The 22977-nt window shown below is 44.2% G+C and overlaps 1 protein-coding gene across 2 annotated transcripts in view; it reads right to left on the reverse strand.

The window, feature by feature from the left end:
• The window catches only part of LOC120064349 (tensin-1-like), a 296497-nt gene that overhangs the window by 177966 nt on the left and 95554 nt on the right, over positions 1-22977 (reverse strand). For both annotated transcript variants that reach the window (XM_039014867.1, XM_039014866.1), the window contains exon 2: positions 4391-4505. In XM_039014867.1, the coding sequence (XP_038870795.1) occupies positions 4391-4505 (115 nt within the window). The remainder of the gene's footprint in view (positions 1-4390; positions 4506-22977) is intronic.

The following is a 22977-nucleotide window of genomic DNA, read 5'->3' on the forward strand; positions in this document are numbered from 1 at the left end:
AAAGGAGTGATTCTGCAGGTGGTGACCACAGACCACTTCTCAGTTCCTATGCTTCCTGGCTGATGTTTTGGTCACTTTTGAATGCTGGTGGTGCTCTCACTCTAGTGGTAGCATGAGACGGAGTCTACAACCCACACAAGTGGCTCAGGTAGTGCAGTTCATCCAGGATGGCACATCAATGCGAGCTGTGGCAAAAAGGTTTGCTGTGTCTGTCAGCGTAGTGTCCAGAGCATGGAGGCGCTACCAGGAGACAGGCCAGTACATCAGGAGACGTGGAGGAGGCCGTAGGAGGGCAACAACCCAGCAGCAGGACCGCTACCTCCGCCTTTGTGCAAGGAGGTGCACTGCCAGCACCCTGCAAAATGACCTCCAGCAGGCCACAAATGTGGATGTGTCAGCATATGGTCTCACAAGGGGTCTGAGGATCTCATCTCGGTACCTAATGGCAGTCAGGCTACCTCTGGCGAGCACATGGAGGGCTGTGCGGCCCCACAAAGAAATGCCACCCCACACCATGACTGACCCATCGCCAAACCGGTCATGCTGGAGGATGTTACAGGCAGCAGAACGTTCTCCACGGCGTCTCCAGACTCTGTCACGTCTGTCACATGTGCTCATGTGCTCAGTGTGAACCTGCTTTCATCTGTGAAGAGCACAGGGCGCCAGTGGCGAATTTGCCAATCTTGGTGTTCTCTGGCAAATGCCAAAAGTCCTGCACGGTGTTGGGCTGTAAGCACAACCCCCACATGTGGACGTCGGGCCCTCATACCACCCTCATGGAGTCTGTTTCTGACCGTTTGAGCAGACACATGCACATTTGTGGCCAGCTGGAGGTCATTTTGCAGGGCGCTGGCAGTGCACCTCCTTGCACAAAGGCGGAGGTAGCGGTCCTGCTGCTGGGTTGTTGCCCTCCTACGGCCTCCTCCACGTCTCCTGATGTACTGGCCTGTCTCCTGGTAGCGCCTCCATGCTCTGGACACTACGCTGACAGACACAGCAAACCTTTTTGCCACAGCTCGCATTGATGTGCCATCCTGGATGAACTGCACTACCTGAGCCACTTGTGTGGGTTGTAGACTCCGTCTCATGCTACCACTAGAGTGAGAGCACCGCCAGCATTCAAAAGTGACCAAAACATCAGCCAGGAAGCATAGGAACTGAGAAGTGGTCTGTGGTCACCACCTGCAGAATCACTCCTTTTTTGGGGGTGTCTTGCTAATTGCCTATAATTTCCACCTTTTGTCTATTCCATTTGCACAACAGCATGTGAAATGTATTGTCAATCAGTGTTGCTTCCTAAGGGGACAGTTTGATTTCACAGAAGTGTGATTGACTTGGAGTTACATTGTGTTGTTTAAGTGTTCCCTTTATTTTTTTGAGCAGTGTATATATAAACACTCAATTGTACCTATTTTTCCATGTTTGTTGTAGTTAGTCGGTATGTCCCACTCATAAATGTCCACCCTGTTAGGCTAAATTTTTAAGAAAATGAACCACATTAACCAATATTTCGCAAACCTCATTAAAAATAGTAAAGGAGAACTCCTTATCTGAATCCTTATTCGGAGATTTATGAACACATTTGGTCACTCTGTCCTTAGACAAGACCAATTTCAGTGATTCATCAGTGCTGGCTACTCCAGGCTGTGTCCTTGTATGGAGTGTGTTAGTGTGTTTGTTGCTGTCTGAGTGGGCCTCTATTGTTCACTTTGTACTTTCCTGAGAGCCCACTGGCTGGCCCTCGTAAATCTGCTCCAACCAGACAGAACACACACACACAGACGTATTTAAACTCTCTCACAAACACAGGCAAGCATAGACATAAAACACAGACTTACGTACAAACACGTGCACACAGACACACGCGCACACACTACCATACTCAGTTGCCTCTATGGAACCAGCCATGTTGTAGTCAATACAGCAGACAACTCAATACCCAAGTCTCTGTTACCATCTATCTACAGTATACAGGCTGACTGACGGGGGAGCTATCTTCTGTTACATTCTATCTATACAGGCTGACTGACAGGGGAGCTATCCTCTGTTACATTCTATCTATACAGGCTGACTGACAGGGGAGCTATCCTCTGTTACATTCTATCTATACAGGCTGACTGACAGGGGAGCTATCCTCTGTTACATTCTATCTATACAGGCTGACTGACAGGGGAGCTATCCTCTGGCACATTCTATCTATACAGGCTGACTGACGGGGGAGCTATCCTCTGTCACATTCTATCTATACAGGCTGACTGACAGGGGAGCTATCCTCTGTTACATTCTATCTATACAGGCTGACTGACAGGGGAGCTATCCTCTGTCACATTCTATCTATACAGGCTGACTGACATGGGAGCTATCCTCTGTTACATTCTATCTATACAGGCTGACTGACAGGAGAGCCATCTTCTGTTACATTCTATCTATACAGGCTGACTGACAGGGGAGCTGTCCTCTGTCACATTCTATCTATACAGGCTGATTGACAGGGGAGCTATCCTCTGTTACATTCTATCTATACAGGCTGATTGACAGGGGAGCTATCCTCTGTCACATTCTATCTATACAGGCTGACTGACAGGGGAGCTATCCTCTGTTACATTCTATCTATACAGGCTGATTGACAGGGGAGCTATCTTCTGTTACATTCTATCTATACAGACTGACTGACAGGGGAGCTGTCCTCTGGAACGGTGGTGCTGAAGTGTCATGATAAGCCTCTCAGCAGGAGTCAAGGGCTCTTGCTTCAAGTAAGGCCAGATACACATTTGCTCACTACAACCACACACAAAGAAAAAGTATGCACAAACATGCACAATAAGAGGGAAAAAAGTAGCACACACAGAAACACATCAGAGTAAGTGGCTAAGAGGTCGACCCATGTGGTAGTGAAGCGATTGTGGTCCATAGGGAAATTATTGATCCTATGCATTCTAGCTACCCTAACAGGCCATCCCTTTGGGAGAGCAGGGACAGACAGCTGCAACACCCACAGGACCCAGCATAGAGGACTGTAAATATATATATAAGAGACGCCCATTTCAGGAGGATAATAAATCATGGTAATATAATGGGAAGAGACTACAATACAGTTACCAGAAAAACAACAATCTTTCAAAAGGACATAATGTAGTTACTTGTAATGTAGTATTTTTTGTAGGGAGCAGCCAGCCACACGATTAGGTAAAAATGTCTGCTTTCCAAGAGGACAGTACAACTACAAGGTAATAACAAAAATGCATGCTTATTGTATACTAGGTCCTCTCAGAGTTAAACACTAAGCCAAGAGAATGCCTCTGTTTCACTTTACTGTGAATAAGATATCCACACCGTGCCAGGAGGAAGGGAAATAGGCAAGCCAAATCTTTCCCTTCTGGATACTAGACCAAACAACCTGCCAGCTTCCCGATGCAGCACTATCAGCAGAAGCAGACATGTCCACTAGCCAAGTAGCAGTGACCAGCCAAGCCCAGTGTGTCTACTGTCTAGCCTGTAGGTTTGCCAACACAGTGGATATAGGGCTATCCACTGTTGATGATTCACAGAGCTATATTATTATATTGCTTATATAGTCTTTTTATATTGTATATATCTAATTCATTCAAAAACGTAGCCACTTCAAATTCTCAATCCTCAGTACCCACCTAGCACTCAATTTGCTTACTAAACAAGCTACAGGTAACTGTCAAAATAAAGGAAACATCAACATAAAGTATCTTAATAGGGTGTTGGGCCACCACGAGCCAGAACAGCTTCAATGAGCCTTGACATAGATTCTACAAGTGTCTGGAACTTTATTCGAGGAATGCAACACCATTCTTGCACAAGAAATTCCATCACTTGGTCTTTTGTTGACTCTGTCTTAGACGCCGCTCCAGAATTTCCCATAATTATTCAATTGGGTTGAGATCTAGTGACTGAGAGAGACTCACACAACCCTTTAAACAACCTATGCTCCTTTGAGACCCCTTTTTCAAAGTCACAGAGATCTCTTCTTCTGGCCATAGTGGCCCAAATAATGGGCAACTTTTATACATGACCCTAAGCATGATGGGCTGTTTTAATTGCTTAATTAACTCTGTGCTTCCACACACCTGTGTGGAAGCACCTGCTTTCAATATATGTTGTATCCCTCATTTACTCAAGTGCTTCCTTTATTTTGACAGTTACCTGTATCAATCTAATCAATGAAATTAGTTAAAAGCCTGATTAGCAAACTATCATTGAGTGAATTGAAAACCTGCCAACCCTTGACATCCCCTGAGCTACTTTAGTGTAATTACTCAGAGTGACCACAACGGTGACCTTGGGAGACCCTAAATGACCCTTTGATGACCCCAGATGACCATGGTTACAGTGGTAACACTCAGGCAAGGTCAGGACTAACCTCTGCAGATGAGCCCCTCCTGGCTGACGGTCTGTTTGCACACCCCACAGTGCTTGCTTTTCTTGAATGTCTTCGCCCGGAAGGTGTGTGAGTGAAGCGCCTCAAACTCTTCAGGCTGCAAATGGAACAGATAAAGAGGAGAGGGTTAGTGTTCAATTGCAGACGGCTCAGTTGATCGGGGCATGGTGGTGTCAATACAAAGAGTGTGGGTTCAATTTGTGCGTAAGCCACGGTATATGTAAGGGTTTTTTGTGGACAAAGTTATTTGGACTTTTGTCACAGGCAAAGAAAATGGAACAATCAACCAAACCTGGAATAAAAAAAAAGGTCTGTCAGTATAAATGAAAAGCTGTGCATCTATAAGGATAGTCAACTACAGTATACTTATTTCGTTTGCGAAGATAATGAACATAATATTAATCAAATAGACTTTAGCGGTAGGAGAAGTCTTATTTGCCCTAACTTGAGATGAACACACAGAACCACACCGAATCACATCATAGACTGAAGATTTGCACAAAACTGTAGAAATGGTACACTCCAGCTGCCCTCTACAAAGAAGCAGTTCCCACTTTCTCTACTCCGAGAAAAAAGAACAACCACGTCACCCCATGCCCCTCCGTCCCCCCCTCCTTTCCTAAGGCTGCTGCTGGAGGTGTGTTATGCAAGCCCTCTGAGATAATTCCTATCTGGTAGCGTCCATAGTGTAGTCTCCTCTGAAAGGACCCCCCTGTCTCCAGCCGGCATGTGTTTTCCTTCTCCTATAATTACATCTCAACTGTTCTCCCTTTTTCCTGTCTTCCTTCTAAACTGAGCTCGTTGGCGGGGGGGGGGGGGGGGGGGGGGGGGGGGGTATGGGGGTCAGGGTAACAGAAATGTCAAAGCGAAGGACAACCATCTCCCGTGGCAACTCTGCTCGCTGTGAAACCTGTGTCATGTTCCCTCTTTGTGGCCAGCGTCTCAGCGTCACCCCGTAATGGACGACTTTGGGGGATTTGGACCAGTGACATCACTTCCTCTGTGTATTTTCTCAGCTGGTCCCCATTTTGGGCTTTTCCGGGTTTCGGCTCGGTGGGATATTGGGCCCCACTAACACACTGTCTGTGGGCCCAACATAGCAATATTGAGCTAATATAACAAAAGTACTTTACAAGTGAAAGAATCACACATGGCCCCACAAGGAGATATCCTGCATATACGTCACCTATCTGAAAAGTGAATCAAGACTAACACGTAAACAAGGAGGAAAGAATGTATGGTGTAGTGTGTGTGTGTGTGTGTGTGTGTGTGTGTGTGTGTGTGTGTGTGTGTGTGTGTGTGTGTGTGTGCAGGCACAGCTGCCTGATTCTTAACCATATTCTTTATGAGGGTTACTGAACGCTTTTCAAGGCAGGAAATGCAGGCCGGAATGGCTTTATAATATCCATCAAATTTCCATTAAGGCAGTGTGTGTGCGCTCGCTGGACAGGGCTCAAAAGGCCATGTGGTTGGCACATTGTGCAACTTTAGAGAGAGATTTTAGATGGCAGGAGAACGGAATGGAGCTGCGGTGTACCACCGAGAGAGAAATCCCAGACCAGCCACTGCAGCCGTACCAGTAATGACGTTATGTACCTCCTTTGGCCATCAATCCCAAAGAGTCGGTGGATGGAATGCAGTAAGGCATAGACGTTGCAGGCCAGAGTTAGAGCACTTCAGCTGACTCTAGCTGGCTCTCCCACTCTCTTTATATATTCACAGTGCCTTTGGAAAGTATTCAGACATTTTGACTCTTTCCACATTTTGTTACGTTACAGCCTTATTCTAAAATGGATTAAATTGAAAAAAATACTCGGCAATCGACACACAATACCCCGTAATGACAAGGCGAAAACATGTTTTTAGAAATGTTTGCAAATGTATTAATATTCAAAACAGAAATGCCTTATTTACATAAGTATTCAGACCCTTTGCCATGAGACTCGATGAGACTCGAAATTGAGCTCAGGTGCATCTTGTTTCTATTGATCATCCTTGAGATGTTTCTACAACTTGATTGGCGTCCACCTGTGGTCAATTCAATTGATTGGACATGATTTGGAAAGACACATACATGTCTATATAAGGTCCCACAGTTGACAGTGCATGTTAGAGAAAAACTAAGCCATGAGGTCGAACGAATTGTCCGTAGAGCTCTGAGACAGGATTGTGTCGAGGCACAGATCTAGGGAAGGGTAGCAAAAAATGTCTGCAGCATTGAAGATCCCCAAGAACACAGTGGCCTCAAACATTCTTAAAAGGAATACATTTGGAACCACCAAGACTCTTCCTAGAGCTGGCCGCCTAGCCAAACTGAGCAATTGGGGGAGAAGGGCCTTGGTCTGGGAGGTGATAATTTTTTATAAATTAGCAAAGAAATTCTAAAAACCTGGTTTTGCTTTGACATTATGGGGTATTGGGTGTAGATTGATGAGGGAAAACAATTGAATACATTTTAAAATAAGACTGTACAGTATATTATCTTTCTCTTTTGGTCTTGATCCCTTAGAACCTCTCTTTCACTCTCTCTCTTTATTTCAACTTACTTTCTCTTTTGTTATTTCTGGATGTCTCTCACTTTCTTTGTCTCTGTCAGTCTCTCTTTCTTTCTCTCTCACTCTCTTCCTCCCCTCTACCATCCTCTCTTCCCCAACAGTCTGCTTTGCTAACTCCCCCACTTAGCAGAGAGGTAGATTTATGGATGTCTGTGCAGCCTACAGGAAAGCCCAAGGTCTGGTTCCCATGATGGGCAAAGAATAGTGTATTCTCCCTCCAATCAGAAGCAAACTATCAGTCAAATGACCATGATAGAGGGAAAACAACTCTAGACCACCTTTACTCCACACACAGAGACGCGTACAAACCTCTCCCTCTCCCTCCATTTGGTAAATCTGACCATAATTATATCCTCCTGATTCCTGCTTACAAGCAAAAACTAAAGCAGGAAGGACCAGTGACTCAGATGCTAAGCTACATGACTATTTTGCTAGCACAGACTGCAATATATTCCGGGATTCTTCCGATGGCATTGAGGAGTAAACCACATCAGTCACTGGCTTCATCAATAAGTACATCGATGACGTCGTCTCCACAGTGACTGTACGTACATACTCCAACCAGAAGCCATGGATTACAGGCAACATCCGCAATGACTCGGCCTCTCGAATGGCACAGTGGTCTAATGCACTGCAACGCAGTGCTAGCTGTGGCACTAGAGATTCTGGATTCGAGTCCAGGCTCTGTCGCAGCTGACCGCGACCGGGAGAACCATGGGGCGGCGCACAATTGGCCCAGCGTTGTACGGGTTAGGGGAGGGTTTGGCCGTCAGGGATGTCCTTGTCCCATCGCGCACTAGCGACTCCTACGTTGGGCCCGGCGCAGTGCACGCTGACATGGTCGCCAGGTGCACAGTGTTTCCTCCGACACATTGGTGCAGCTGGCTTCCGGGTTAAGTGGGCATTGTGTCAGGAAGCAGTGCGGCTTGGTTGGGTTGTGTTTCAGAGGACACACAGCCCTTGACCTTCGCCTCTCCCAAGTCCGTACGGGAGTTGCAGTGATGAGACAAGACTGTAATTAACAAATGGATACCATGAAATTGGGGAGAAAATAAATAAATAAAACATTCAAAAAATTACCCAAACAATGTGGGGGCTGAATTTTTAACACTCACACACTTTAACACTCACGCATGCACACACACGCACACACACACACACCTCTAGTCAGTTGACAGGGTTACTATAGAAACATGGGTCCTGGGATCTCCTATGTGGGCTCTCATCAACAGTATAGTTTTGGTTCATTACAAGAGATGTACAGTAAGCTGTTCCCACCTCATGAGAAGAAGAGAGCTCAAGACAAAATGTAAACAAAAACAACTATGTTATCATGAATACACAGGGTAACATCTATTCAAACATTTATACATAATCCATCTGACATGTAATTTTCCCATGTGAACATACATTACAGAATAGCAAATAAACTGCCTGAACGTCCCTCTCCGCAGCCTACTACAGGAATGTAACTGTGTAGTTTAGTTTCTTTCACGCTGCAGACAGAGAGGGAGACAATGTGAGGGACACACGCCAGACATGAAAAATGTCTCAATCTCAGTCCATTCAGGCCAGGGAGTCCCATCGTCTTTGGCCCTCTCAGAGAGAGGAGCTGACCCCCAAATAAAACAGACTTCTAGTGTTCTCCCCCCTATTTATCAGGCTGTGCAACAGAATGGAAGAGACTCCAGCAAAACACTTATTAAATACTTCATCCCTCCTGCCTGGCCTCCAATGTCAGTCACTTGTCTCCCCACCTTTGGGTGGTGAATGTAGGAGAGGGGGGCACTCAGATCTCAGCACAATACCTCATGGTTTAATTCCCATTAGCAATTTGGACTGGAGCCATAAGTGCTCATCCTCTTTTAGAAACCAAACAAACAAGCCCTCCTCTGCTTCGCACCCATCTGAGGCCTGGCCTCCATTGTTTACCCCAAATACTATGTAAATAAATGGCACAAAACAATATAGGGGAGCTCCCTTCATGGGGACCGACCCTAATTGGTTCCGTTCATTCAGAGGGCCGCCGCTGCTCGCAGAGTTTGTTTATTGTTTGTAGCGGGGAGGAAAGTTGGGGATTCTGGGATACATCGCGCTATGGATTTGGAGGGAAGAGATGAGAGGGGTGAGGGGGTGTACGGTAATCATGGGGGTACGTTCACATTCACAAGAGACGAGGTCTCTGGATTTTAGTTCAAAGTGATGCCAACCATGCAAATGCCCCTGGTCCTACCGTGGCTCTTTCCATCGCCTCCCCTTTCTCTCTGCTAGACTGACACAAAGGCAGACGGCTTGAAACAGGCATCATTGGACCCCCAGGGGACAAGGCCAGTGTACACACAGCCCCCTTGCTGAGACGCTAAGCTCCTGGGAACAGGGTCCCATCCCTCCAAGCCACTCATACACACACGCACATACACACAATGGAGACCCCTAACTCTGAGGGAGTGGGGAGCGTGGTTTGGGAGCATGGCTCCCAATGGGCTGATAGGGTTTAAAGCAGGGTTACAGCACTCTGGGAAGAGCAAGGGTGCGTTTCAGTAGGTATAAATGGAATCCATTCCTCATCTCCTCTTAATATACACCATGATTCACCAACTCATTAAAGGGTCATTGAGAGCTACTGGGTGTGCAGGCTTTTGTTCCAGCCCTTCAGTACCACACCTGGTTCAGCTTATCGTGGCTCAGACTAAATACTGGTATTCAAATTTTTTTAATCAGGTGTGTTAGTGATGAACTGGGATAAAAACTTGCACAGTGCAATATCTGTTATGCAGATGAATGAGGACCCAAAAGCGACTTAACAAAAACAGAGTCTTTATTCCAAACTTAAACAAAACGGTACTCCTGGATATATCTTAGATGACACCTGCTCACACGCAGCATCTGATGAAGGCAAAAACACGACAGGGCGGAACCAGGACACGGAACAGCAAACATCAAACAAAGATCCGACAAGGACAGAAGCGGAAAACAGAGGGAGAAATAGGAACTCTAATCAGAGGGCAAAATAGGGGACAGGTGTGAAAGATTAAATGAGGTAGTTAGGAGAATGAGGAACAGCTGGGAGCAGGAACGGAACGATAGAGAGAGAGCGAGAGAGGAAGAGAGGGAGGGGAAGAGAGAGGGAAAGAACCTACTAAGACCAGCAGAGGGAGACAAATGGAAGGGAAGCACAGGGACAAGACATGATAATCAAAAGACAAAACATGACAATATCACTCCAAGACTGAAGTTGGATAACTCTGATCTGCACTGATCAAAAATCATGATAGGTGAAAGCAGTATGGTGAATGCCTGTTGGGAATGTATTATTCAACTGTCCAGGTCAATCACATCAATTCAGATGGAGGAAACTATGAAAGGAAAGGCAAAAGCAACTACAATGAAAGGGAATACCTGTCTGACACTAGGATAACGAGCGGCGCTCACATCCTCCTCAATAAGCTCCAAATCTGTACATTGACCCCCAATAGGGCCGCTTTTCCAGCTACAACTCTGAGACATTCCTGCTGAATAAGGTCACCTCGAGAAGCTTTTTTTCATCCTTGACGCTAAAAGCTCTGCATTCGATGGCGCCCCATCTCTCACACACACACTCATACACTTATACTGAGGAAGCAGACTGATTTCAGTCCGAGCTGCATGTGAGGATAAATCCCTCACCTCATTAGTTTACAACCCTATGCAAAGTACACATATACACACTCCAAAAGGGTTCTTAGCAGAGCGATAGGGTTCTACCAATAACCATTTTGATCTGAAAAATAAATAAATAAAATAGAGTTTTCTAAACTAACCCAATCTGTTAGTAATTGGATTTGTTGGGCCCATTACTGAGATGGTTGTTCCAGTTAGATGATTAAGGTAGTCTCAGTATTCAATATTTCCTACCCCGCAGTCATTCTGAATCCAGGCAGCAGGTGAGTAACAATTCCACTTGTTGGATTCCTAACTCTGTCGGGCTCCAATAGGAATTACACATCACTTTGCAAGCCAGCATAATGTGACTTGCAGCACTGATGTGACCTGTAATCCAGGAGTTTTGTAACACCACAGTGTTAGGGTATAACTAGGCCTTCAAAGAAAGGCTATGCTATATGTAACGTATTGTCATAAATAATTGGAACTGTTCATAGAGGATTCTAGGAAGAACCCTCCAAATATAAAAGGGTTCTCGGTAGAACCCTTCATAGACGGTTCTAGGAAGAACCTTTTAGATGATAATACGTTCTCAGAACGTTAATAAAATATCCCAGGAAAACTTTCCGTGAACCATAGTAAAACATTCTCAGAAACTCCATGTAACCTACAAAATGTATGTTCCCAGAACAGGCAAAATGTTCACTTCCGATCTCAGAACGTTTAAAAAACGTTCAGTTTTACCGGTCAGGAAATGTATGGCTTCTTTAACCAATGGGAAACCAACATTTTTAATTTCCACAATTCTCAAGGAACAAAATGTGCTAGCTGGGATGTGTTCAGCAAACCTGCTGTGTCAAGCTTTTTTTTACCCACTTAACAAACTCTGTGTATTTCATTTGTTGGTGTGCCTGGGCAATGAATCCATCCTTAGAGCCCACTGCAAAAGTGTATTACAAGGAGGAATGAAAAGGTTTTCAGATAGTGTCTTGTAACAAGACTCTAGAGCTTGATAACATTATGAACTTAACCCTGTGCAGATCCATATTATCTTATGCCCTTCAAGTAGGGTGTGAGAGAGAGAGAGAAAGAGAGAGAGAGAGAGAGAGAGAGTGTGCGTGTGAACTCCCTTGAACATTGGATTGAAACTCAAGCCTTATCAGTAGTGATCCCATCCAATCCATCCATTCAACTGAGATAATAACCTACTTAACACAGCGTCTCTCATATGGGACAACATGTGTTTGGGTGAGATGTTAACAAGACACACAGTGGGGTCACTGCCACAGGTCCCATCTGCTACTATGGGAAGTGTGTGTGCATGTGTGTGTGTGCCCTCTGTTGCTGGAACATCCCTCACGCTCCTACCCCGCCCTTTCTCCAATAACCCCATTCTGTCTCCTCACTCTCCCAAACCGCCCACTCCCTCCATGCATGTTTTCTCCAGCAAGGCTATGATTCTTCAGCTCACAAAACGCGAGCATGCAGGGGCGTCTCACCCTTGACCTATCTCATCTCCTTCCACTCAGTCTGGCCTGACCCCACATCCACACAGAGGCAGCCTTTACTCCCTTTATCTCCCTCTCTCACCCTCTGTCTCCATCTCTCAGTTCCTCTCTCAGTCTGTCTCTCACACACTCTCTCTGTCTCGCTCACACACTCTCTCTCTTTCTTTTGATCACGTGAGTACAATGGAGCCCCCACATGGAGTTTCAATAAAGGGCCACTGAACACTGAACTCTGACAATAAGAGGAGGCCAACCCCAGGATTGTACTAGCTATTGGAACATTTATGTGAAATTCCCATAGATTTTTGACAGGCATGCTATTAGGAGAATCCACTGGTGGTGGCTAACTGATAGTTTTGTAAGAGAGCCAATGAATTCTTCATCCTTATCACAAAAAAAGAGAGGAATGAAAAGGAGACGGAAGAGGAAAGAGAGACAGGAAAGAGTAAGAGAGAGGAAATAAAAAAGAAGGGGGGATGAAAAGAAGGAAGAAAGGCAAGGAGGTGGGGAAGTGAGTGTGGTTTGAACGTGCCCCCCTAAGCTGGTATCCATAGCACAGCCCATCTCAGGGCAGGAATTCCCTCGATGGTAGGGTCGTTGACGGTCAGAGACTGTTGGCGAAGTGTCCTGTCCTTCTCCCAAACCCTGTCATTCCAAACAGGGAGTCAACAAGCTGAAGAAGTGAACCTAGTTATTAGATAGCTGTCTTTCCCATCAAAACTGCCATGGAGTTTCAAATTAGCTTTTTTGAAAAAATAAATAGATATGTTTGAATGACACTAAATGTTACTTTAAACCCTTGCAGTGCTGAAATATTTTGGTAAGAGAAGTGATCATAATTTAGCTTACATGCTTTGACGTGGATAAGGAAATTAATAAGTCACAGGAAGATTTACAGTTATGTAAGTAGTAAACACTTCATTTAAATTACTTTTAGAAAAAATCTGTACATTTACAACCCAGTGAAAATGGAAAAGTGTGTGAAATGTGGAATGGAAAAAAAGTCCTGTCCGTTGCCTGTGTGTCACGATCGTCATAATGAGGCAGAGTGGACCAAGGCGCAGCGTGATAGAAAGACATCTTCTTTATTATGAAGACGAAACAAATGAACAAAAAGACGACCGTGAAGCTATTCAAACAAATAGTGCTGACACTAAACACTACACATAGACAATTCCCCACAATAGCCTACTGCCTATGGCTGCCTTAAATATGGCTCCCAATCAGAGACAATGCATGACAGCTGTCTCTGATTGAGAACCATTCAGGCAACCATAGACTTACCTAGACACCTACACTCAACACAAACCCATACACTCTACCAAAACCCCCTATACCATACAACCACCCAATACAAGACAAATACACACAAACATCCCCCCTGTCACACCCTGACCTAACCAAAATATTACAGAAAACAAAGATAACTAAGGCCAGGGCGTGACACTGTGAGGCATCTGCTATGCAAAGACCAGATTGAATAATTCATGATGCACGTGGGACTACGAGGCACTGAGCAGCAGTTTCAGAGAAACACATGAGAAGATTTGGATTTGTGTCCACCAGCCCCATCGTCATGTCTCTAGATGCACTCAGACGCCCAGATCTCATGTTCATCATCAACCTTTGTTTCATACAAAAGGTTGTAAAAAGTAGGGCTTGTAACAGCTGGCTGGGTTTTCGGTCAATCGGCAAGATAGAAAAGCTGCCTCCAGTAAGACAAGGGGTGGCGATCTGTGTCTATTTATAAATGACAGCTGGTGCACGAAATCTAAGTCTCAAGGTTTTGCTCGCCTGAGATAGAGTGTCTCATGATAAGCTGTAGACCACACTATTTACCAAGAAAGTTTTCATCTATATATTTCTTAGCTGTCCACAACCAGATGCTGGCACGAAGACTGCACTCAACGAGCTGTATAAGGCCATAAGCAAACAAGAAAATGCTCATCCAGAGGCGGCGCTCCTAGTGGCCGGGGACTTTAATGCAGGGAATCTTAAATCCGTTTTACCTCATTTCTACCAGCATGTTACACATGCAACCAAAGGAAAAAAACTCTAGACCACCTTTACTCCACACACAGAGATGTGTAAAAAGCTATCCCTCGCCCTCCAAATCTGACCATAACTCTATCCTCCTGATTCCTGCTTACAAGCAAAAACGAAAGCAGGAAGTACCAGTGACTCACTCAATAAGGAAGTGGTCAGATGACTCAGATGCTAAGCTACAGGACTGTTCTGCTAGCACAGACTGGAAAATGTTCAGGATTCTTTTGATGGCATTGAGGAGTACACCACATCAGTCACTGGCTTCATCAATAAGTGAATCAATCATGTCGTCCCCACAGTGACCGTACACACATACAGTGGCTTGCGAAAGTATTCACCCCCTTGGCATTTTTCCTAATTTCTTGCCTTACAACCTGGAATAAAAATTTATTTTATGGGGTGTTTGTATCATTTGATTTACACAACATGCCTACCACTTTGAAGATGCTAAATATTTTTTCTTGTGACACAAACAAGAAATAAGACAAAAAAACTGAAAACTTGAGCGTGCATCCCCCCAAAGTCAACACTTTGTAGAGCCACCTTTGGCAGCAATTACAACTGCAAGTCTCTTGGGGCATGTCTCTATAAACTTGGCACATCTAGCCACTGATATTTTTTGCCCATTCTTCAAGGCAAAGCTGCTCCAGCTCCATCAAGTTGGATGGGTTCCGCTGGTGTACAGCAATCTTTAAGTCATACCACAGACTCTCAATTGGATTGAGGTCTGGGCTTTGACTAGGCCATTCCAAGACATTTAAATGTTTCCCCTTAAACCACTCGAGTGTTGCTTTAGCAGTATGCTAGGGTCATTGTCCTGCTGGAAGGTGAACCTCCATCCCAGTCTCAAATCTCTGGAAGACTAAAACAGGTTTCCCTCAAAAATGTCCCTGTTCAGCGCCCTCCATCATTCCTTCAATTCTGACCAGTTTCCCAGTCCCTGCTGATGAAAAACATCCCCACAGCATGATGCTGCCACCACCATGCTTCACTGTGGGGATGGTATTCACGGGGTGATGAGATGTGTTGGGTTTGCGCCAGACATAGCATTTTCCTTGATGGCCAAAAAGCTCAATTTTAGTCTCATCTGACCAGAGTACCTTCTTCCATATGTTTGGGGAGTCTCCCACTTGCCTTTTGGTGAAAACCAAACGTGTTGGCTTATTTTTTTCTTTAAGCAATGGCTTTTTTCTGGCCACTCTTCCGTAAAGCCCAGCTCTGTGGAGTGTACGGCTTAAAGTGGTCCTATGGACAGATACTCCAATCTCCGCTGTGGAGCTTTGCAGCTCCTTCAAGGTTATCTTTGGTCTCTTTGTTGCCTCTCTGATTAATGCCCTCCTTGCCTGGTCTGTGAGTTTTGGTGGGCGGCCCTCTCTTGGCAGGTTTGTTGTGGTGCCATATTCTTTCCATTTTTTAATAATGGATTTAATGGCGCTCTGTGGGATGTTGAAAGTTTCGGATATTTTTTTATAACCCAAACCTGATCTGTACTTCTCCACAACTTTGTCCCTGACCTGTTTGGAGAGCTGCTTGGTCTTCATGGTGCCCCTTGCTTGGTGTTGCCCCTTGCTTAGTGGTGTTGCAGACTCTGGGGCCTTTCAGAACAGGTGTATATTTACTGAGCTCATGTGACAGATCATGTGAGACTTAGATTGCACACAGGTGGACTTTATTTAACTAATTGTGTGACTTCTGAAGGTAATTGGTTGCACCAGATCTTATTTAGTGGCTTCATTGCAAAGGGTGTGAATACATGTGCACGCACTACTTTTCCGTTTTTTATTTTGTATAATATTTTGAAACAAGTCATTTTTAAAATTTCACTTCACCAATTGGGACAAATTTGTGTATGCCGTAAAATCCAAATAAAAATCCATTTAAATTACAGGTTGTAATGCAACAAAATAGGAAAAACGCCAAGGGGGATGAATACTTTTGCAAGGCACTATCTATTACCTCGACTAACCTGTGCCCCCGCACATTGACTCTGTGCCGGTACCCTGTGTATATAACCTCACTACTGTTATTATATTGTTGCTCTTTAATTATTTGTTATTTTTAAATTTGTCTTATTTTTTACTTAAGTTTATTTTAGTAAATACTTTCTTAATACTTATTTTTATTAAAACTTTAACCTCTTAAGTATCAGACCTTTTTATTCACCTAACATGACAATCCCAATTCTAACTGCCTGTAGCTCAGGAACTGAAGCAAGAATATGCATATTCTTGATACCATTTGAAAGTAAACACTTTGAAGTTTGTGGAAATGTGAAATTAATGTAGGAGAATATAACACATTAGATCTGGTAAAAGATAATATAAACAAATAAACATGTGTTTTCTGTATTTATTTATTTTACAAATGCAAGAGAAAGGCTAGATAGGAGTATAGGTGTAATTTAAATTTGGCCACCAGGTGGTAGCAGTGTGTGTGCAAAGTCTCAGACTTATCCAGTGAAGAATTACATTACTGCAATATTTTCTATCAAGTCAAAAATGCTATGGTAATAAAAAATTTAAGTTTACACACTCCCAGGGATGTCATACATGATGGATCATTAGCTTATACAATAACTTTCACACATCTAGATGGCCGGGCCTGGTGGGTGTGGAGTCAGAGACAGCAGTTGGGTCAAACTGTAAACCCCAGTTCCTACATTTGAACATAAACATTGATTTTATCAAACAAAACTATGCTACATTTTATCTCTGGGACCCTCAGGATGACAACTCAGAGCAAGATTACTGAATGTAAGTACATTATTTATCTTCAGAGGTGAATGTATCAAACCAGTTGCCGTGATAAAAGTTCTTTGTTATTGTGCACTCTTCTCAAACAATAGAATTTTTCACTGTAAAAGCTACTGTTAATTGGACACAATTGCAGTTAGATTAACAAGAATGTAAGCTTTCTGTCCATACAATACATGTCTATGTCCCGGAAAGTTGGCTGTTGTATAAAATGTCCTTCTAGTCACATTAGCGCACGTTAGCAACAACCATCCCTGTTTAGGGACACCGATCCTGTAGGGCTTGTCAGTAAGCATTTCACTGTAAGGTCTACACCTATTGTATTCTGTGCATGTGACAAATCAAATTTGATTTGATGAAGGGAGGAATTTGACCTTTTCTTCCTCTCATCTCCTCCTCCTCTACGACTCTCCTTTCCTCCATCCACCGGCCTCACAATGGACAGTCACCTGATTTCATTTAGGGAGAAATGCACCTCAGGCATTCCAATCTTTCCCTCTCTGTCTCGCTCCCTCTCTTTCTCTCAACATGCATTTTCACCTCAGTGAGGTGGATCCCAGGGAGAAAATTACTCAGTCATCCAGAAGTGAAGAGAGAAAATCACCCATTTATTCACAGGCTATCAACAGAATGGAGGGAGAGAAGCATTATGTACAGACTTTGAATCTAGTCTCAATCCACTATCGAGTTATGTTTATTTATTTACCTTTATTTAACTAGGCAAGTCAGTTAAGAACAAATTCTTATTTGCCTACCCCGGCCAAACCCGGACAATGCTGGGCCAATTGTGCATCGCCATATGAGACTTCCAATCATGACCGGTTGTGATACAGCCTGGAATCAAACCAAGGTCTGTACTGAGATGCAGTGCATTAGACCACTGCGCCACTCGGGAGCCCATGTAAACAGTGGTTGTATGTGAATGTCAGTATGCATTAATACAGTGCATAAATCTTGCATAAACATGTTACATTTATGAGTCACAAATGTCTGTAAAATTGTACTTTGCACTATGCAAACATACTATATCTCACTACCAGTTAATTCAGTGTCAACCCACAACTGCTTAAGATAAACACCACTTTAGGTCTATATCCATTTAGACAACAACAAATGTATAGTCTGAACTGAAGTCATTAACAAGGTATAAAATGAAAAGACAGCTGAAAGTCTTTCAACTAAACTCACTGAAACCCAACTTCTAAACAGAACAATGACTTTGAACAATAACAATGCTTTGATTCTCAGTCTGCAGGTATCTGCAGGGATGGTTAACTCAAGTATGTTCCACCCCCAGAGGCAGACTGGATACAGTGGCTTCCGGTCACGTCGTCCAGTCCCGACCTGGGAGAAATAACAACCCACACTCTTCGGCTGTCCCCAAATGATAACCCGTTGAAGAACCCTTTTTGGTTCCAGGTAAAACTATTTTGGTTCCAGGTAGAGCCCTATTGAGTTCCATGTAGAACCATTTCCCCAGAAGGTTCTACATGGAACCCAAAATAGTTCTACCTGGAACCAAAAAGTGTTCTACCTGGAACCAAAAAGGGTTCTCCTATGGGGACTGCCGAAACAACCCTTTTGGAACTCAGCCACACTCAAAAAAAAAAGGTACGTAGCGGCATCCTGGCGTCATGGCAATCTACAAGCTCTACAAGAAAAAATAAACAATTTCCTGGTGCTTTCCCAACTCAAATTTAGTGCAATGTTGAGATAAAATAAAGACTTATTTAGGAAAATTCCACAAGGATAAAGAGACTATGATGATTAAGTTGAGAGAAGAGAGAGCTGGGAGTAAGGCCATTACACTATTAAAATGGTATGTCATAGCTTTTGTTTTGAATTCTTTAACCATTCTTTATTCATAACCATGCATGAAAAGCAGTTCAATTGGACTTGATATTGAATGACATCGCATAATTCGTTTGACGTAGTCAAACCAGAACATCATTTTCTCTCAGGAGCCGTAGAGACATTGCAGCAAATGGAAATAAATGTCAGAAATTGAGCAACACTGGAGAAGCACGCCCCAAAAACCTCTGCAAACCTCTTCCCGCAAGCAGCCCGCTTTAATGGTCCTAATCCATGCTCAGTTTAAAGTAACCAAGTTCATCATCAGAAATGAGCTCTTTGCCCAGAAAAGACAGCATGCATGCTTTCACCAGTGCTACAATTTGGCTTGATGATTGACAATTGATGAGGCTTCATAACCCCCGAAAGTACTTTCTTTAAACTGATACAGACCTTTGAACATAATGGAGTGGGTGGTGGTAACATAAACCATGGCTTGCTCCACAACTTGTTATAGTACATAGGCCTAACGGTCATCCCACAAAGAACAACCACCTCACTATATGCCTCATAAAGGCATACACGCCCCTGTGGGACTTAGTCTCTATTATATCCCATCATAAATAATGAAGTTACACATGTATCTTAAACAGTGGTCTCCTTTTTGCACTCGTAACAAATTCCACACAGGAGATTTGTAGAATCTGATAAAGAAGGCTGTTTTATCTCAAGAAGCAGACACTGAAATACAACATGGTCTTTCTGTTTTGTGGCAACAGAGCAAATGAAAACATTGATGATAAAGTTAAGGGCATGAATTATGGTCGCTTCAGATTGGCTGCAAAGAGTAATGTTGTAACTGACAGACGCAGAAGCCATTGTTTGGCCACACTCTTTTTTTCCACCATAAGTCGGTCAGACAATGCCTCCTTGGATGCTGGCAGCAAGGGAGGAGCTGGCAGACTACTGTATTCAGCTAGTGGGCACCTCGCCCAGCCTCAGACACACCTGTATCATTGCTGTTGTTGTTATCAGGGTGTAAAATCCCAGGCTGTCAGCAGACTAGCCCATTAATTACTTCTGGTTAGGAGAAGAGAGGCATCAATAATAGGAGCTAAAGAGCTTTATCAAGCAATGAAAAACAAACTTGGGGGTCTTTCTCAATTGTCTAAAGATCTGTCCTATTCTCCTCTTCTTCATCTGCACTGTTCTGAGAATACCTGATCAAGAGTAGGAAAGCCTAATGATGAGTTTCCACCACATTGTTTTTACCTTTTGAGCATTCTCTAGAAGAAGGGAATGAGATAATGGGAACGAGCTGAGGGGGAAAACTTTTAGACAATTGAGAAAGAGCCTTAGAATTAACCGCTTGTCACGGCAGTGCAGGTCTATTGGGCGAGTATTCATGTTGAAATGTTCTGGCATGGCTCACAATTGATTCAGGTGCTGAATGTATCAGAAGCTCAACATGGCCATATACGGTTAAGGCAGTGTTCACAAGCAAGCCAGAAAGTGGAGTTTATAGACGCAACAAGGGAACAAAACTGAGGCCACAATCCCTCACAATACAGGAACAATACAGGAATGCGTGAACTTTCATATTGACTCACACATAGCAGTCAATTTTTTTAACATACACACACACACACACCTACATACACATTTGAGCTCAGTAGCCTATGGTATGTAGCCAAGGCCAGTTTGTGATGAGCTGTGAATGATTGAGGGATTGCAGAGGTAGATGCTGGGGAGGATGGAGGAGGTCTGGTCTCTCAGTTCTCATTTATGTCTCGCCCCACAGCCATGTCTCACTTCCTGTTCGATGAATCCTGACCTCCACTGGGCTCAGGTCCAGCCTAACCAACCCTGTCTATGAGTGATGTCACCTGCAAGGCTTTGTTGGACTCTCTTTCAGTTGAATTCCACAGTCTACACAGCAAAATGTCTGTGGAGCATTTTGAAATACCATACTGACCAAAATAGTATTTGGCCATAACCTGCACTCTATCACTCAATCTATCTTATGCAGCAAACTTGACCTGTTTTAGCAAGAGACGACCACAAGAGTAGAACCCTATCTGATAATGCTAAATATAAGGTATGAGTCTTCTCACATGCAGCTCTAGACTCCAGGCTACTCAGTCAAATATCGTAGCAGACTGGACGCAGCTCAGACCTGCAGAGAATTCCATAACACTTCATAAATGGCTTATTCACCTCAATTGCCTGCCTCGATCTGACTGCACTCATAAAGGGAGACCAAACTCAACTGAAGTCCTCGCTAGTGATCTTAATAATGTGGTGCTATTTCGTCTCCAAAGCCACAAGGGATTTTGTTTATTGGGAATGATTGATGCTGGTGATCAGGCTCTCTCTGAAGGATCATGGTCTGTTTCTATGACTAACTATGGGTAACCCCAACTGAAACAAAACAACTAAGCCAGAAATAAACCTGGGAAAGGTTAAATAGTTAAAGCCACAAGAAGAACATCAAAAGCTCCCCATATTAAAGCCAGTGTTTGGGACCTCCGCCAACGCTCAAAACAGTTGTTGATGAGTGACATGAACCATCTATGGAGAGTAGAGGATGGCAGCACTCTACACACATCTGGGTTGTTTTCTGTGGCAGCATGTGTGGACCCAATCCTCCACATTTTTTCTGTGGGTTGTCACAAACTATCGGCCTGTCTCATCAGAACACTTACTTCTGCTATTGATCCAATACAACATTGAAGCCATATTACAAAACAAATCAGAGAAAAGAGGACATGCATAGGGGAAAAAACTAGTCACACCGCTAACTAAGGCAATTTTGAATCCCCAAAACAGGATATATTATGGAACTGGAAGACAGATGTTCTTTCTTATTGATCAGAGTATCTCTTTCCCAAAAGAAAATGTGAAAAACACAATACAGGTCTTCCAGCCAGAGTAGGGATGGGCAACGTTGATGTGGGTGGGGCTCACAAAAAATCTGAACTCATCATGAGGGGCCGCAGTGGCCCGTGGGTCTGCGTACCCGCATCCATACCCACATATTCAGTCAGAGCCTGTCCTAGCCTTTTGGGGGCCCTAAACAAAATGTTGCCGGGGGGCCCCCCACCTTGCGAGCAAAACATTTTAGCGGCCCCCCTCTTGGCAGCAGAGACAGCACAGTTTTTACTATGATATCTGCGTGAGTGTGACTAACAAAATCAATTTGCACCCCCGGCTGGAGTGTTTACGGACATGTTCAACCTCTCCCTATGCCAGTCTGTTGTCCCCACTTGCCGACCCCAGGTGGAGAGGGTAGGCAACAACACCTCCTCCCCGCTGATCCTCAACACGAGGGCCCCCTAGGGATGTGTGCTCAGCCCCCTCCTGTACTCCCTGTTCACCCAAGAATGCACGGCTACGCACAACTCCAACTCAATCAACAAGTTTGCTGACATCACAACAGTGGTAGACCTGATTACCAACAATGACCAGACAGCCTACAGGGAGAAGGTTAGACCCATGGTGGAGTGTAGCCAGGATAATAACCTCTCCCTTAATGTAAAACAAACAAAGGAGCTGATCGTGGACAACAGGAGACAGAGGAGAGGGCCGCAGTGGATAGGGTCAAAAGCTTCAAGTTCCTTGGCATGCACATCACTGAGGACCTGAAATGGTCCCGCCACACCGGCATCGTGGTGAATAAAGGCGCAACAGCGCCTCAACAACCACAGACGGCTGAAACAAAATCGTCATGGGCCCTAAGACCCTCACAAACTTCTACAGATGCATATTGAGAGCATTCTGTCGGGCTGCAAAACTACCTGGTACGACAACTGCACCGCCCTCAACCACATGGCTCTCCAGAGGGTGGTGCGGTCAGCCCAACGCATTACCGGGGGCACGCTGCCTGCCCTCCGGGACATTTACAGCACTCTGTGTCAAAGGAAGGCCAAAAAGGACATCAAGTACCTCAGCCATCCGAGCCATGGTCTATTCATTCTCCTACCTTCTGGCAGACAGAGATGTTACAGGACAGGTGCATCACAGCCAGGACCGAGAGACTGAAAAACAGCTTCTATCTCCAGGCCACCAGATTGCTGAAAAGCATCACTAGCCGATTTACGGCCCAGTACTCTGCCCTGCACCTTGAGACAAATGCCTCATGTAAACTCAGCAAAAAAAGAAATGTCCCTTTTTCCGGACCCTGTCTTTCAAAACTAATTCGTAAAAATCCAAATAACTTCACAGATCTTCAATATAAAGGGTTTAAACACTGTTTCCCATGCTTGTTCAATGAA

Source organism: Salvelinus namaycush, chromosome 19 (genome assembly GCF_016432855.1).
Source record: "Salvelinus namaycush isolate Seneca chromosome 19, SaNama_1.0, whole genome shotgun sequence".
Taxonomy (NCBI): domain Eukaryota; kingdom Metazoa; phylum Chordata; class Actinopteri; order Salmoniformes; family Salmonidae; genus Salvelinus; species Salvelinus namaycush.